Below are 17276 nucleotides of genomic sequence, written 5' to 3'. Positions count from 1 at the left end.
CTTATTATGGGCTTCGGGGGAGCATCCCAGTTGAGATAGGCACCCTTTCGAAGCTCACCCACCTTGATCTATCCCATAATTATCTCACAGGTGAGTTACCTCTTTCATTGGGAAATTTAAAGAATCTTCTTGAACTGGATCTAGATACAAATAATTTAACTGGTGCGTTATCTCTTTCACTTGCAAACCTCACTCAATTACTGACACTAGTAAGTTTCCCGTGCGATGAACGGATAATGCTATAATGTTTTATGTAAATTTGTTTTTGGAAAATATTATGCATATATTATAGCATATTTATTATAAAATTTTGTTAGTAATGAGTTCATCATAAAAAGTAACAATTATAAATTGCATACATATATCTATTATAATTATTTTGTTCAAGTAATGAGCAATAATGAAAACAACTTTGAGTAATATTGTATAATAAAAGTTGATAAAAGCATATTAATTTATTCTATATTATTGATTTTTATTATGTGATGTAACAAAAAGCTTTATTATGAATTTTTTTTCTTCAATGCTTTGTTATTGTGGTATGGTGACGCTTGTTGTCATTATCAGTTTCTCCATCTTCAACATTTGAAATTTAGTCCGTCCATATTTGTTCAATTTTTGAGCTTTCATCATTTTATCCTTTTGTTGAATCATTTGTGTTAATTACTAATGAATTGGCACCGAGAGATTCTTGATTAGATCTTACAAAGTTTAGACTTTGTCACTAAGATTTTCATAGGTATTTGCATTTATATTAAATTTCAATGATGTGACAGTTTTTTGTAAATTTTTTATTTTTGTTAATTTTGGAATAGTGCAGGAAAAAGAATTAACATGCTAATAGTGCAGGAAAAAGAATTAACATAGCATGTTGAATTGTGTTTTTTTTTCTTCCATACCTTTTTATCATTTGAAGGCGCATCAAAAATCTTAGCAACTATATAGTTTTCAAAACCATATTTTAGATTGAGTTCATTCAAATGAAGTAGAGAAATCCATTTTTTTTCCTATTTTTTTTTTCAAATAACGTGATATTCCATCTCCAATATCAATATTTTTATAATAATTTAAATAAGTTGTACCTTAGTTTATTTTTCAGCAAGATCTCGATCTTGTAGATTTATTTAGGATTTCTCGGCATCTCGATCAAATATCACAAACTTTGTTTTGTTAGTTGCATTAAAAACTTCAATTTGAATCTTGTATCTAAAGTAGTTTACAATTGTATATATATAGTAGTTATAGTGAGATAAATATATTATAAATATTTGGAGAGTATGTAGTTAATGTGAGTACCTCTAACTTTGGGATAGAAAGATTTATTTTTGTTTTACATTTTGCACACCAAAATGATTTTGATTGTAATTTGACATTCCTTTCACAAAGTACGCACAAAATGTAATACCAACTCATTGCTGTATCAATGTTACTTATTATTGCAATACCCTAGCATTTCAAATCTTGCAATGAACTTTGAAATTAATATGTATTTTTTTTAATGTAAATAATATGATCTATTATTATTTTTATACATGAATGATGAGTATAATTTGAAATAATTAATAAACCTTTTTCGAAGGATCTCATTCAATGCATTTTATCTTTACTATTGTCTTCATATTATTTAAAGATAAATCCTTCTATGAAAATTGTTTTGCATGTATTTTTGGTATTTCTTGTATAGGATCATGTTTTTTACCATTCCTATCATTGAATTTTTTTAAAGAAAATATTAAGTTAATGGCATTTTGTGAGATAGTATATGCTCTTTATTAGACTTTTTTGTTATTATAAATTTTAGAAATATGCACTTACCAATTATTTCAACAACTTGAGGGATCTCAAGATTTATATATATTTTTGTTGCACTGTTCGATGACAGAGAATTTGTCTGCATAAATTGCATAGAATATTATTAATAGACAAAAGCATATTGAATTGAAATTAGGGAAAAATGAAGAGATATTTCATGAGAATGAGATTTTCTAGAAATATCATCTATACGTGGGGGAGGAAGAAGAGAATTTGTAAGAGGGTAAGAGTTTTTGCTTTGATTTACACGTGGGAATGGTCAAACTTGGGTCATAATATATAAGGTAAGAATTGGACCTGAGTTTTTCATAAGGTTTGGTCTACTTTTAAAAGGTAATCAATTTTATAGTGAATAACTTTTGGTCTAATTGGTCTAATTGTCAAGAACAACCCATATCAATATAATAGTAAAAATGAGTTACTATGATCTATTGGATAACAGTAAAAAAAAAATTAATAAAAAGAGGTAAAAAAATGCTAAATTTATAAAATAGTAAAAATAGGTTACTATGATTTATTAGATAATAGTAAAAAAAACTTAATGAAAAAGGTAAAAAATGTTAAATGCAATAAGTTACTATGATCTATTGAGTAACAGTAAAAAAAAAAAACTTAATAAAAAGAGATTAAAAATGTTAAATTTATATAATAGTAAAAATAAGTTATTATGATTTATTGGGTAACAGTAAAAAAAACTTAATGAAAAAAGGTAAAAAAAGTTAAATGCAATATTAGAGTGCCACGTGGCGGGACCTCATGCACTCTCACATGATAAAAGTAACAATTATAAATTGCATACATATATCTATTATAATTATTTTGTTCAAGTAATGAGCAATAATGAAAACAACTTTGAGTAATATTGTATAATAAAAGTTGATAAAAGCATATTAATTTATTCTATATTATTGATTTTTATTATGTGATGTAATAAAAAGCTTTATTATGAATTTTTTTTCTTCAATGCTTTGTTATTGTGGTATGGTGACGCTTGTTGTCATTATCAGTTTCTCCATCTTCAACATTTGAAATTTAGTCCGTCCATATTTGTTCAATTTTTGAGCTTTCATCATTTTATCCTTTTGTTGAATCATTTGTGTTAATTACTAATGAATTGGCATCGAGAGATTCTTGATTAGATCTTACAAAGTTTAGACTTTGTCACTAAGATTTTCATAGGTATTTGCATTTATATTAAATTTCAATGATGTGACAGTTTTTTGTAAATTTTTTATTTTTGTTAATTTTGGAATAGTGCAGGAAAAAGAATTAACATGCTAATAGTGCAGGAAAAAGAATTAACATAGCATGTTGAATTGTGTTTTTTTTTCTTCCATACCTTTTTATCATTTGAAGGCGCATCAAAAATCTTAGCAACTATATAGTTTTCAAAACCATATTTTAGATTGAGTTCATTCAAATGAAGTAGAGAAATCCATTTTTTTTCCTATTTTTTTTTTCAAATAACGGGATATTCCATCTCCAATATCAATATTTTTATAATAATTTAAATAAGTTGTACCTTAGTTTATTTTTCAGCAAGATCTCGATCTTGTAGATTTATTTAGGATTTCTCGGCATCTCGATCAAATATCACAAACTTTGTTTTGTTAGTTGCATTAAAAACTTCAATTTGAATCTTGTATCTAAAGTAGTTTACAATTGTATATATATAGTAGTTATAGTGAGATAAATATATTATAAATATTTGGAGAGTATGTAGTTAATGTGAGTACCTCTAACTTTGGGATAGAAAGATTTATTTTTGTTTTACATTTTGCACACCAAAATGATTTTGATTGTAATTTGACATTCCTTTCACAAAGTACGCACAAAATGTAATACCAACTCATTGCTGTATCAATGTTACTTATTATTGCAATACCCTAGCAGTTCAAATCTTGCAATGAACTTTGAAATTAATATGTATTTTTTTTAATGTAAATAATATGATCTATTATTATTTTTATACATAAATGATGAGTATAATTTGAAATAATTAATAAACCTTTTTCGAAGGATCTCATTCAATGCATTTTATCTTTACTATTGTCTTCATATTATTTAAAGATAAATCCTTCTATGAAAATTGTTTTGCATGTATTTTTGGTATTTCTTGTATAGGATCATGTTTTTTACCATTCCTATCATTGAATTTTTTTAAAGAAAATATTAAGTTAATGGCATTTTGTGAGATAGTATATGCTCTTTATTAGACTTTTTTGTTATTATAAATTTTAGAAATATGCACTTACCAATTATTTCAACAACTTCAGGGATCTCAAGATTTATATATATTTTTGTTGCACTGTTCGATGACAGAGAATTTGTCTGCATAAATTGCATAGAATATTATTAATAGACAAAAGCATATTGAATTGAAATTAGGGAAAAATGAAGAGATATTTCATGAGAATGAGATTTTTTAGAAATATCATCTATACGTGGGGGAGGAAGAAGAGAATTTGTAAGAGGGTAAGAGTTTTTGCTTTGATTTACACGTGGGAATGGTCAAACTTGGGTCATAATATATAAGGTAAGAATTGGACTTGAGTTTTTCATAAGGTTTGGTCTACTTTTAAAAGGTAATCAATTTTATAGTGAATAACTTTTGGTCTAATTGGTCTAATTGTCAAGAACAACCCATATCAATATAATAGTAAAAATGAGTTACTATGATCTATTGGATAACAGTAAAAAAAAAAAAAAATTAATAAAATGAGGTAAAAAAATGCTAAATTTATAAAATAGTAAAAATAGGTTACTATGATTTATTAGATAATAGTAAAAAAAACTTAATGAAAAAGGTAAAAAATGTTAAATGCAATAAGTTACTATGATCTATTGAGTAACAGTAAAAAAAAAACTTAATAAAAAGAGATTAAAAATGTTAAATTTATATAATAGTAAAAATAAGTTATTATGATTTATTGGATAACAGTAAAAAAAACTTAATGAAAAAAGGTAAAAAAAGTTAAATGCAATATTAGAGTGCCACGTGGCGGGACTTCATGCACTCTCACATGAGGTCTCTGCTTTTATATATATATTGATTTGACATTTCTTCTAATCATCTCGGTGGTTCCATTCCCATAGTATTGGGAAATATAAAGAAACTTCTTGAATTAGGTCTAGGTGGAAATTATTTTAATGGTTTCATTCGGATTGAGATCAAGTGCAATTGCTATCCTAATTCTTTTTGTTAATTTTCAAATTGCTTTATCCACTTATAAATTAAATTCTCAAAATAAAATTTACACAAGGTTTTTTTTAATTTTTTTTTTGCTACAAAATAAACATGTAATATTTGTTCATTTTTTGAAACTAGTCTCATGACACTCCTGGCCGTATTAGTAGTTTTAAATGCGTAATATTAATGAAAAAATGTATAATCCTCAAATTGGAATAAATGAAAAATTATAACACTATAAAAAATTAAAAATTAAAAAAAAAAAAAAAAAAAAGGCCTCACGCAAAGCGCATGTAATGAGACTAGTATATTTTAAACCTGTATTGACGGGAGTCAATCTATGCAAAAAGACCCATTCAATAGTGGGTCTATGAATAATACAAAAATCTTTCAGAGAAAAATACAGACGCGGAAAATTTATTTGACAGTAACAGTATCTTGACTTGATTTGGTCCTCATTGCATTTCCATGGATGGTCCTCTTCCTTGATAAGTCGCTAGTCTACACTGAAAAAGCAGAGGATCATGACTTCTTCCTGCACGTTGACGTGGCAACATGAAGTTTTTGCCATATGAGAATGAGAGCACCAATTAATCTACTCGGTCACTTATCAGATTTTTAATTCTCAATCGATTTTCAATTTTCAACTATATTCTCTAATATATATAAGGAAAACACTAAACCTAAAAGTCTAAATCTATAGATTTTGATCTAATTATATTATATGTCCACTAACTAGAGTGTAATTATCCAATGTAGGAATTCTAACATTAACTAACTACATTACTTACCAAAAAAAACTACTAGCCTCACTATTCTCACATAAATATTTTAACAAAATGTACTACGCGTTGCTGCAGAAATAGTCATCCAAGGACAGTGCAATGTAGAAATGTTTCACCTCAATTGCATTAGGAGGAAAATCCAACCAAAAAAAAAAAAAAATTCCAAGATGCATTTATACTGGACTAATCTTTTTCAGTTTTTCACTTGTAGCTTAATATTTGTTAAGTTACCGATGGCCCTAAAAGCTAGAGCTACATAACTCCCATTTTTTTTTTTTTGAGAAAGAAGTCGGTGCATATTATTAAAGAAGGCTATTGAAATCAGCCTGGAGTACATGTAATAAGTCTGGTGGTACATTTTCCATCCAGACGGACATAGAAGGTGGGATTATTGCTCGACGTGCTAAAGCATGAGCAAGCTTATTACAATGTCTACGCACAACAGATAGTTTAAAAGCGTTGAAGTGTGAAATAAGAAACTGTATATCTGTTATGAGGTGGCCATAGTGTGCTAGGCTTCTATTCCCCTGCTGCAAAGCTTTGTATAGAACCTCAGAGTCTCCTTCCAAGACTATGCGCTGAAAGCCACAGTCCAAAGCAAGTTCCAAAGCCCTCCTTGCTGCCATTACTTCTACTTCGATAACTGAAGTTGGTAAGGGAATTAGCTGTGTTAGGGATGCCATAACAATGCCTGCGTCATTCCGGACTACAACTCCTAGTCCTGCTTTGTTGTCTCCGGCAAACGTGGCACCATCGAAATTCACTTTAGCCCAATGCTGGTCTGGTGCAGTCCACGCTGTGGCTGGCTGTTGTCTGCGATTGTTAATGATTGAGGTGCTGAAGTGGGACTCTAATGGCTGCTCCCGAGAGTGCTCCAGCACCTTATCAAGAGAGATTGTTGGTTTTCCCAGCCTCAAGTTATTTCAGCGATTCCAAAGATTCCAAGTAATTGCCGCAAATAGCTCCACGTCGCTGCCACCTGCAAGAATAAAATCAAAGAGATCAAGGAACGCTGTGAAATGGTTAAGTGCACCATTTTTCCATTTTGTGTGCTTCCATAAGTCATCAAGGGTCGGGCAGCCATAAAGTGCATGGACAACATCTTCAGGCGCCTGCTTGCACCTATCACACAGCACATCAGTGACCACTTTACGTCGCACCAGATTCACCTTAGTAGGAAGGGAATTTTTGCATGCCTTCCATACTAAGTGTTTGATTTTATTAGGCACTTTGAGGCCCCAAATCTTGTTCCATAGGGGCTGCAAAGCATCAGGTTCAGACTGACCGGCATGACATCTCAAAGCTTCCTCCTGCAAGAACCTATATCCGGACTTAACCGAATATTCCCCGTCTGGATTGAAAGGCCAGATTAGAACATCATCTTGAATGGTCTTACACAGTGGTATGTTCTTTATAACTGCTGCCTCACATTCAAGAAATATTTTGTCAATTACTTCAGCTTTCCAAGTCCTGTTCACTGGATCTATGAGCTCACAAACCATGGCTGTGTCACTCCCTGGCCCCATAGGAGAAAAAATCTTCGCTCTATTCCTTGTAGGCAGCCAATTATCACCCCAAATATGGATTGATTTCCCCAACCCGATTCTCCAAACTCCACCTCTCTTGATGACTTCCCTTCCATACATTAAACTCCTCCAAGCATAGGAAGCATTAGCCGGAGTTGTGGCTTCCATGACTGATGAATTAGGGAAGAACTTGGCTTTAAACACCCTGTAAAACAGCGAGTTAGTATCATGGAGTAGCCTCCATGTTTGTTTAGCCAAGAGTGCATCATTAAAATTTGAGAGGTCCTTAAATCCCATGCCTCCCTGAGATTTAGGTTTACATAAATCAAACCATTTTACCCAGTGAATTTTTCTACTCTCACCCCTTTGACCCCAAAAAAATTTGCATATCATAGATTCAAGATCATGGCAAAGTGTAACCGGTAACTTGAAACAAGACATAGTATAAGTGGGGAGGGCTTGTGCTACAGCTTTAATTAAGATTTCCCTTCCGGCTTGAGAAAGTAATTTTGCTTCCCATCCTTGCAACCGCTTCCACACCTGTTGTTTAATATGAGCAAAGCTTTCTTTTTTGTTTCGCCCCACAAGCGAGGGAAGTCCCAAATACTTCTCATATTGTTTAATCACTGCTACTCCAAGCAAATTCTTTATGGTTGTTTGCATATCTTCCGGAGTGGACTTGCTAAAAAATAGATTGGTCTTTGCTCTATTAATCTGTTGTCCAGATGCAAGTTCATATTTGGCTAGGATGTCCAAGAGAGCTTGACAATCACTCTCCTTTGCCCTGCAAAAAATTAGGCTATCATTTATCAAACCATGCAAACCTTCCGTACACATGAGGAATAAATAAGGGGAGAGGGGGTCGCCTTGTCTTAGACCTCTTGTAGGGGTGATATGACCCTGTGGTTCTCCATTGATCAAAATAGAATATGAGGCTGTGGTGATGCAAGCCATCATAAGCTTGATCCATCTTTCTTGGAAACCCATCTTTTCCAATACCTTCTCCATATCCATTCCACCCTGTCATAAGCCTTCCTCATGTCGAGCTTTAGAGCCATATACCCAGATTTTCCTTTATTGTGATTTCTCAAATAATGCAAAGTCTCAAAGGCCACCAAAATATTATCTGAAATCAAACGATCAGATATAAAAGCACTTTGGTGTTCAGAAATAATCTGAGGCATAATAATTTTCAAACGGTTAGTGAGCACCTTTGAAAAAATTCTATAAAGAACATTGCATAAACTTATAGGGCGAAATTCTGTCACATACTCTGGGTTTTTCACTTTGGGGATTAAAGTAGTGAAAGAGTGGCCTAAAGCTGGAGGTAAAACTCCAGTATTAAGATAATGCAATATAGAGGTAGAAACATCAGAGCCAATCAGAGACCAATAGTTTTGATAAAATAAGGGGGGCATACCATCCGGGCCGGGGGCTTTTAAGGGTGCCATTTGCCGCATTGCCACTTCCACTTCAGTGATTGTAAAATCTGCACTAAGCGTGGCATTCATCTGAGGAGATACAACTCGAGGTATGGTGTCAATAACTTCCTCAAAACTACCAGGGCCACACGTGGTAAAGAGCTGTTGATAGAAATTTGTAATGATGTCAATCACTTGGGAAGGCCGTGTACACAATCTACCAGAGTTATCATGGATTTTTGTAATGTAGTTTCGGCGACGGCGTTGGGAAGCTCTACTATGGAAGAACTTAGTATTGCGATCACCGTCCTTGAGCCACATAACCTTGGACCTTTGGGCCCACATTTTAGCTTCCTTATCCAGCAACAGATTCACCTCTTTTTCCAGACCCCTCATATGCCTTGAATCCCCAGTTCGAAGTGCCCTTCTTTCTGCCTCCCGGAGTTCTTTTCTTTTTTTCTCTAACTCCTTTCGAACATTGCCAAAATGTTGTTTGCTCCACTGGGCCAACTCAATCCCACACTTATCTATCTTCTTTATCACCTTTGTATCCCACGGCTTCATAGATGATTCACACCAAATAGCTTCAACCGTTTCAGTGCATCCATTGTCTGTCAACCACATTTGCTCAAAACGGAAGGGTTTTTGGAGGCAGCAGTTCATACCTTCAGGAGCAATCCATAAAGGTTTGTGGTCTGAAGTTGTGACATCCAAGTGAAACACTTTAGTGCCAGGGAACATAGAGACCCAGTCATTGGTGGCTACTAAACGGTCTAGGCGCTCCCAGATTGTGTAACCATCCATGTGTTTATGCCACGTAAAGGGAAATCCTTCAAAACCCAAGTCCATGAAGCCGCATTCATCCAAAACGTCTCGAAAGGCTTGCATTTGGTTGTGTGGCCTAGACCTTCCTCCTTGTTTTTCAGATTGACGAGTGATTTCATTGAAATCGCCCGCACATAACCATGGAGCAGTCCCATGCTGTCTTAGGCTGCAGAGCTTTGCCGAAGCTTCATGTCTTAGTTGTGTATCTGGCTCCCCATAGAAACCAGTAAACCTCCACTCATCATCCTTGTTCTTGTTGATTGTAGTATCAATATGATAGTTGGAAAAGGTCTCAATTTCCAGGTTAAAATCTTCCTTCCAAAAAATAGCTAAACCACTTGCTTTATTTCTACGTGGAACTTCAAAAAGATTCTTGAGCTGAATTCTTCTTTGTACTATCTCTAGCCTTGCTTTATCTGTCCATGTTTCGGCTATAAACAGAACAGAGGGATCTTTTGCCCGCACCAATTCTGCAAGCTAATCTTCTGTACGCAGGTTCCCAAGCCCGCGACAGTTCCATACTAACAAACTCATTGCTTCTGGCAGGGCTGGGAACCAGCCTCCGCCAATATCTGGATTTTGTCTGCATCATTCTGAGAAACCACAAATTTTTTGTTTGGTAATTCAGAGTGACTCATGTAACTGCCAGTACGTTTCAGACCCACCAATGCTGTCTGGTTATTACTCACTGATTTGTCAACTCTGGGAATACGTTTCCAAGTGGAAAGTGGGGCCGTATCTTCTGGAGAATTATTGTGCTTTAAATTCTCATCCATCATAATAGGAGTTGACGGTGTTGGCTTAGGTATCTGCGAGTGATTAGTGTGCATGGAAATAGGAGTAGTAATTGGACTTAAATGAGTGGAAGTATTACCTGGCAGATTTTTTTCATGGTCAGCCACATTAGGTAATTCGAATTTCCCTAACTCACGATCAATATCTTCTATTTGCTTTTCAAAAAGATCTTGTGGACTTAACTGTTGCACCAAATCCAGGATGGTTGATGTGGAGTGGACCGTTTGCTTCTCAGTATGGAAAGTATCTCTCATTATTGAATTTGAGGCAATTTCATCGCTGGTACTTTCCTTGTGAGGATGCATGGGCTCACTGTGCAGCGGTGTATCTCCTGTCACCGGCGCCGTGGTCTCGTTCGCCGGAATATTCCTGCCAAAGTTGTTGCCCTCCTTTTTTTCATACAACCCCGGAACTGAAACAACTCCCCGTCGTGAACCAGTAAATGGGGGAGCTCTCAACCATGCCCCATACCCCTTTTCTGAATCATCCAGTGTACCTTCACTGTCTATCCACCGTTCGCAGTCCCTGTCAGAGTGGGTGAGACAGCCACACCAGTAACAAAGGTTAGGGAGTCTTTCATATTTGAAAGAAACCCAAAATTCTCTATTATCATCCATAGTAAGCACCCTTCCACGGCACAAAGGTTGGGAGACATCTACAAGAACTCTAACACGCATAAAACTCCCACATTCCTCCGTTGGTGTTTTTGTAGAGCAACAGACTTGTCCCACAGTTTCGCAAATCCCCTCTGCAACTGCTTTGTTCATGAATCTGACTGGAATTCCGTGGACTTGGACCCAAAACGGGGTGAGATTAAAGGTCATATTTTTAACAACACTCACACCATCATACTGTTGCAACCCTACAAGATGCTTATCGAAACTCCATGGCTCATTGGCCAAAATATTTTCTATGGTATTTTTGTTATCGAAAGTGAAGAGGACAAAGTGATTTCCAAGGTTTTTGACCTTAAAACCATTCTTGGCCCTCCAAAGTGGCTTGAAGGTGGCAGCAATAGCATCAGGATTGAGGGCTCTCTTTGTAAAAAATTTTGCTGCAAGGAAGAACTCTGGAGTAGCTAGGTCATTGTTTAGACGAAACTTTGGTCCCTCTCGATTTGAGAGAGACAAACCCGTCCATTGCCGAGTGAGGTCTTCCATTCAAAGAAAAGAAAAAAGCAATAGTGTGTTTCCCAAAAACCCACAAAAGAAGAAACCACCAAAGCCTTAGAGTAAACTTGTTACTCTAAGGAACCAAGACTCCTACAATGAGGGACGGCACCTTCTACAGCCTAGGAGAAGTGGGAGAACCCAACTTTCGCTAGCGACAGAGAAACTCTATTTGTTAACTTGTTTGTGATTGTGGAGCTTTTAATAAGTGAGCCCCAACATGTAGGATTTTAAACTCAAGACTTTTTATATTGATACTATGTTAAATTATCAATTGCCCTCAAAAGCTCAAACTATTGGAAAATTATAAATTTAATTATCCAACCACATAATTCTAACAATATCCCTACTCCTGGCAACATCAATTGTTATTGTGACCTTTTATTATTATTATTTGTTGAATAATTGTTATTGTGGCCTTGGTTCCCTTTGAAGCATATTTTCTAATTTACTTGTAATGTTGATTAATATCACGAGTTTCAAATAGTAGAAACTAACTTTAACATGTAATATCTAATAATTATGAGAAGTGTTATATTCACAATATTTTAACAACAAATTATAAGCAGTAAATTGTTATAAATTTTAATTTAAACCTACAATTGAATTTTCTTTTTTGCCCACCAATAACAACCAGTAACAACCTACCGTTTAGGATTTATTGTAAAAGTAATGTAAAAATATTGTGTAGATAGCATTTCTTAAGAAAAATGCTAAAATGGAGGCTAACTTGAATTGACCCAAGCTAAAATGGACTCAAGCAAATCCAACCATTTGCCTATTTAGATATACTTTGTAAAGTTGTGATTTTCAACTATGTTTTGTTGGCTTTAATTCCGTGTCAAATTTTATTGTATTTTTGTCAATCTTTTCTCTGTATGTTTGTGGGATTTAATGTAAGGGTTGAGTGTGAGAGTTTGGTGAAGATTTGTGACGAACAGTGAAGTTCGCAACTAGCTTGCGAGTGGACAACCTCGAAATGCCACGTGAGAAGCATATGCTAGAAGCTGAATAGTTAAGTGCCAGGAGACATTTCACAATTGGACCAAGTCGTGAGTGACCCACAAAACTCTCTGTTTGGTTGTTTTTTAAATGTGCTTTCCTCACTTCTTTACCCACACTATATAAGCCTACATTACTCACGAAATTATAAGGAGACTTTCAGCAAGAAAATCCTAGAAATGCACTTGAGAGTTAGAGATTGTAAACCCACAATTTTCTACATAATTCCTCTTAGTCTTCCTCTACTCCTACCTCTCCAATTACAAATCTTTGAGAGGTTCTTAGCCTAAACGCTTACCTCATTCAATCTGAGTTTTGAAAGAAATTTTGGTGCATGTGGGAAGTATTGGAAGAAATCATTGATTGGCGGATGCAATTTGGAGCTAATTGCGGGATTCAGATAACTAGTGAAGATAAGACTCGGTGAAATCTGTTAGGAGCTTAAATTTAGAAAGTTCAAGTACAGTGAGTAGATTACGCTTCGGTTTCCTTTTCGATAACACATCTTGATGTTATCTTGTGTTTACATCTCTCTTTCCTTACTATTTGTGCTTTACATTTATTGTTTATTGTTTATGTTTATGCACTAGAGAGTAGTTTTAGTTTATTCCGTTTCATTTACTCTTATGCTGCACTTAATTAAGTATAATAAAAGCAATTTAGTCACTAGTTTAAAATTGGGGCTCTAAACAATTATTAGTGTTTTGCACTATTTGAGCTTTCACACTTGAAAGTTAAGTCGAGAAAGAGAAGTGAAGAAGCAAGATGGAATATTCATTCTTAGAGTGGATTTGTTTTTATTCGTGACTACGAGCACTTAAAGGCCGAGGGACCGTGTGTACCTCATGTGGAACTTTTAACAGTGTTCACATTAAGATTGTTGGTAACGACTCCTGACTTGGAATTTGGAAGTGCAAGCTTCATAGAAATTTCCAAGACATCCAAAATGTGAAAGCCATCGTTTTGATTGCAAGGAACTTTTCTGCGCTTCAATTGGGTTCAACAAGGCAACATTTCCACATTCACGTTTGCATCATTATAAAGTCAAAAGAAAATTCATTTACTCACAACTCACAACTCATTTTCTAGCTGTGTCTAAGTTATTGAAGTGTGTTGAATCATAAATATAACAATATATCGACCATTTTCCCTTGCATTCATCAACCAAAAACTTCAACATGGCTCCCTCTGTCTCTATTTCCATTCTGATAGTAGTTCTTTGTATCTTCATGAATGTCCCAACTATAGTTATTGCAGCTGGTTCTGTGGCAACATTTAAATCTTCCTCGCTAAAACAAGAAGTGCAAGCCCTGATGGAGAGTGGGTGGTGGAGTGGCTCTTCCAACTATACCTCAAGTCATTGCGACTGGCCAGGAATTAAATGCAACTTTGGTGGAAGCATCACAGAGATTGACATAGCTGGTAAGATCTATCTTGGAGATAAGTTTAGGAAATTTAACTTCTCTTCCTTTCCAAATTTAGTCCGTCTTAGCCTTGGTAATAATCAAATTCTGGGGAGCATCCCATTTGAGATAGGTTCCCTTTCGAAGCTCACCCACCTTAATCTGTCCCACAATTATCTTACAGGTCAGTTGCCTCTTTCACTTGCAAACCTCGCCAAATTAGTGAAATTTGACATTTCTTTCAATGGAATTACTGGTTCCATCCCCAGAGAATTCGGAAATTTCAAGAATCTTCTTGAATTAAATCTGAGTCATAACAAATTCACTGGACCGATCCCTTCAACTCTTGGCCTTTTAACCAATCTTTCCGATCTGAATTTGTCCTTCAATGAGATTAACGGTTCTATAGTGTCAGAAATTGGACTGCTAAAGAATCTGTTAAATTTGGACCTAAGACAAAACAAGCTCACTGGTCCGATCCCTTCATCACTAGGTCATCTGACCAATTTAGTCTCTCTATCTCTTAGTTCAAATCAAATCAACGGTTTCATTCCCCAAAAAATTGGCAACATGAAGAATTTGAATGGCTTGTTCCTCGATAATAACATGCTTATAGGTATGATCCCTTCATATCTAGGCCATCTAACTAGATTGGTCTTTTTATTTCTTGATTTCAACAAAATTAATGGTTCCATTCCCTTGCAAATAGGAAATATGAAGAATTTGAGATACTTGTACCTCAATAACAACAACCTTGTTGGCCAAATCCCTTTGTCAATAGGTCACTTAACAAAGTTGGAAACTTTGAACCTTAATTGGAATATGATCAGTGGTCCCATCCCCACAGAACTAGCTAATTGCTTTTTGATAAAATTCTTGTCTTTAAGCCATAACTATTTAAATGGAAGTGTTCCCTCTTGGGTCAAGGACCTTTATGCCCCAATTAAGATTGATCTCAGCTACAATAACCTCACAGGCAATGTTCCCATTTCTTTAATTAGGATGCGTGAATTTAACCTGTCATATAATTCATTGGAGGGTCGAGTCCCAATTATTTTCAAAAATTATGGATTTGAAGTATTTATCGGCAACAATGATTTGTGTAGTGACATCAAAGGTTTTGCTCAATGCCCATCTCCATCTTTAATTTCCCCTTCGACTCCACCTCTTGCTCTTGAAAATATTGTGTCTCGCATGGAAGATGCTAGGTTGCACCAACCCACCATTTTTGGCAAAATACCGGTGTCCGAAGGTGGTAGAGAGAAAGATGAACACCCGAGCTTCAAAAAAAAAAAATTGGTTCCCCTCATCGTTTTCTTTATTTCTTTTTCATTTTTTACCCTTTTACAGCTTTTTGGGTATTTTCTCCACTCTCAATGTCGGGTCAAGAATCTTGTACTTCCAATGAAAACACACGCTGAGTTAAAGGGAACAAAAAATGGAAACTTGTTCTCAATATGGAATTATGATGGCAATATTGCATTTGAAGACATCATTCAAGCCACAGAGGACTTTGACATTAGATATTGTATTGGAACTGGTGGTTATGGCAGTGTTTACAAAGCACAGTTGCCTAGCGGCAAAGTGGTTGCCTTGAAAAAACTTAATCGCTTAGAGGCTGAGGACCCAACTGTTGACAAGAGTTTCAGGAACGAGGTTAAAATGTTGACAGAAATTCGACATCGGAACATTGTGAAACTTCATGGTTACTGTTTGCATAAACGATGCATGGTTTTGATCTATGAATACATGGAAAGGGGAAGCTTATTTTGTGTGCTAAATAATGATGTTGAAGCTGTGGAATTGGATTGGACAAAGAGGGTGAACATCATCAAAGACATAGCACATGCCATATCTTACATGCATCATGATTGTATCCCAATAATTGTTCATCGAGATATAAGTAGCAATAACATTTTATTGAACTCTAAGTTGGAGCAGGCATTTGTCTCTGATTTTGGTACAGCTAGACTTCTTGATCCTAACTCCTCCAATCAAACTTTAGTTGCTGGGACTTATGGTTATATTGCTCCAGGTGAATTGTTTTTTCATACTATATCTTATATCTCTCCCATTTTCCAACATATTATTTTAAAAGGTTAGCTATGTGAGGCATTTCAAATAATCATGCTAGTTTGGTTACCTTATTTTTTGTTAAAAGAACTGAATCATGCACGGTATCAAGCAATCACTTCCACCATGTAATTTTTGTGCAATGACAAGTTTTGACCAACCTTTCCATGAAGAAAACTTATAAAAAAATATATAAAACAAAAGAAAGAACAAAGATATTACATTTTTAATAGCATTTTTTTTCTTTTATTTCTTCCTATGCAGAATTGGCGTATACTATGATGTTTACTGAAAAATGTGATGTCTATAGTTTTGGTGTGGTGGCATTAGAAATATTAATGGGAATACATCCAGGAGAACTCTTGACTACATTATCATCGTCATCGTCATCATCATCTTCTCGAAACATGATGTTAAATGAAATATTAGACCAGCGCCTGCCACCTCCAAATCGAATAGTTGCACGGGATATTTTCTTTGTTGCAACTATAGCATTTGCATGCTTATGCACCAAACCAAAGTCTCGGCCAACAATGAATTGGGTGTCCCAAGAATTTCTTTCTCGTAAGAAACCAATAGCCAAGCCCTTACATGCGGTTTCACTATGGCAGTTGAAGAACGAAGAAAATTTTATGGTTGGAGATATTGATACTCAATCATGAAGTGCTTATTGCTAAGTTTAGTGTCAATTGCTTGAAGAACTTATATGAAAAGAAAATGTTGTGTACTAAAATAAGCTGTAAAAAAATCATGTAATTCGGTATGGTATATCTGTTAATCTTTACAATTATAGCTTGTATTTTTCATCATAAAATGTATGTCCTTACCACTTATCTAATGCGACACATCTAAAATCCTCATACACATTGTGGAGATTGCAAAGGCTCATCCATATACTTGACCACAATAAGGACTTCCACGTGAACGTTGGTGACGGAGGCTTTGGAATTGATGGTAAGGCTTGACTCACACTATTCACTGTAGCATCTTCTATCTTCCAACCTTTGACAGTCTTGACACTACCCAAAAAAAAATGCCTATTAGCGGCCAAGAATTTTTGACGGACCCAAAAAGCCCTTTCAAAAAATCTTATTTGTAATGGCAAAATAAAGCCTTCGCAAATATTTGGTAAAATGTGAAATATTTGTGACCAACAAGAAAAGCTGTTGCAATTATGTATTATAACCGTCACAAATATTAATATTTTGGAGGAAAATTTTCCCTCCATATTATTTGTGAGGGACAATTAAAAATCTCTCGCAAAAAGTGTATTAT

General features: G+C 34.8%; 1 protein-coding gene across 1 annotated transcript; it reads left to right on the top strand.

Moving 5' to 3' along the window:
- The first annotated feature begins 13669 nt into the window (after positions 1-13669).
- LOC112005646 (probable leucine-rich repeat receptor-like protein kinase At1g35710) lies at positions 13670-16663 on the top strand. Its single transcript, XM_065775503.1, has 2 exons — positions 13670-15963; positions 16266-16663. Exons 1-2 carry the CDS (start codon positions 13704-13706, stop codon positions 16661-16663), a joined length of 2658 nt encoding a protein of 885 aa, XP_065631575.1. The 5' UTR covers positions 13670-13703.
- The last annotated feature ends 613 nt before the right edge of the window (positions 16664-17276 follow it).

The sequence above is a fragment of the Quercus suber genome, unplaced genomic scaffold, assembly GCF_002906115.3.
Source record: "Quercus suber isolate HL8 unplaced genomic scaffold, Cork oak 2.0 scaffold_113, whole genome shotgun sequence".
Classification (NCBI taxonomy): Eukaryota; Viridiplantae; Streptophyta; class Magnoliopsida; order Fagales; family Fagaceae; genus Quercus; species Quercus suber.
This window is presented reverse-complemented; position numbering and strand designations above follow the sequence as displayed.

Excerpts from the sequence above, each read along its gene's own strand:
- LOC112005646 (XM_065775503.1), top strand. The coding sequence starts at position 13,704 with ATGGCTCCCTCTGTCTCTATTTCCATTCTGATAGTAGTTCTTTGTATC. Across the intron at positions 15,964-16,265 it reads TTATGGTTATATTGCTCCAG|AATTGGCGTATACTATGATG; the intron begins GTGAATTGTTTT and ends CTTCCTATGCAG.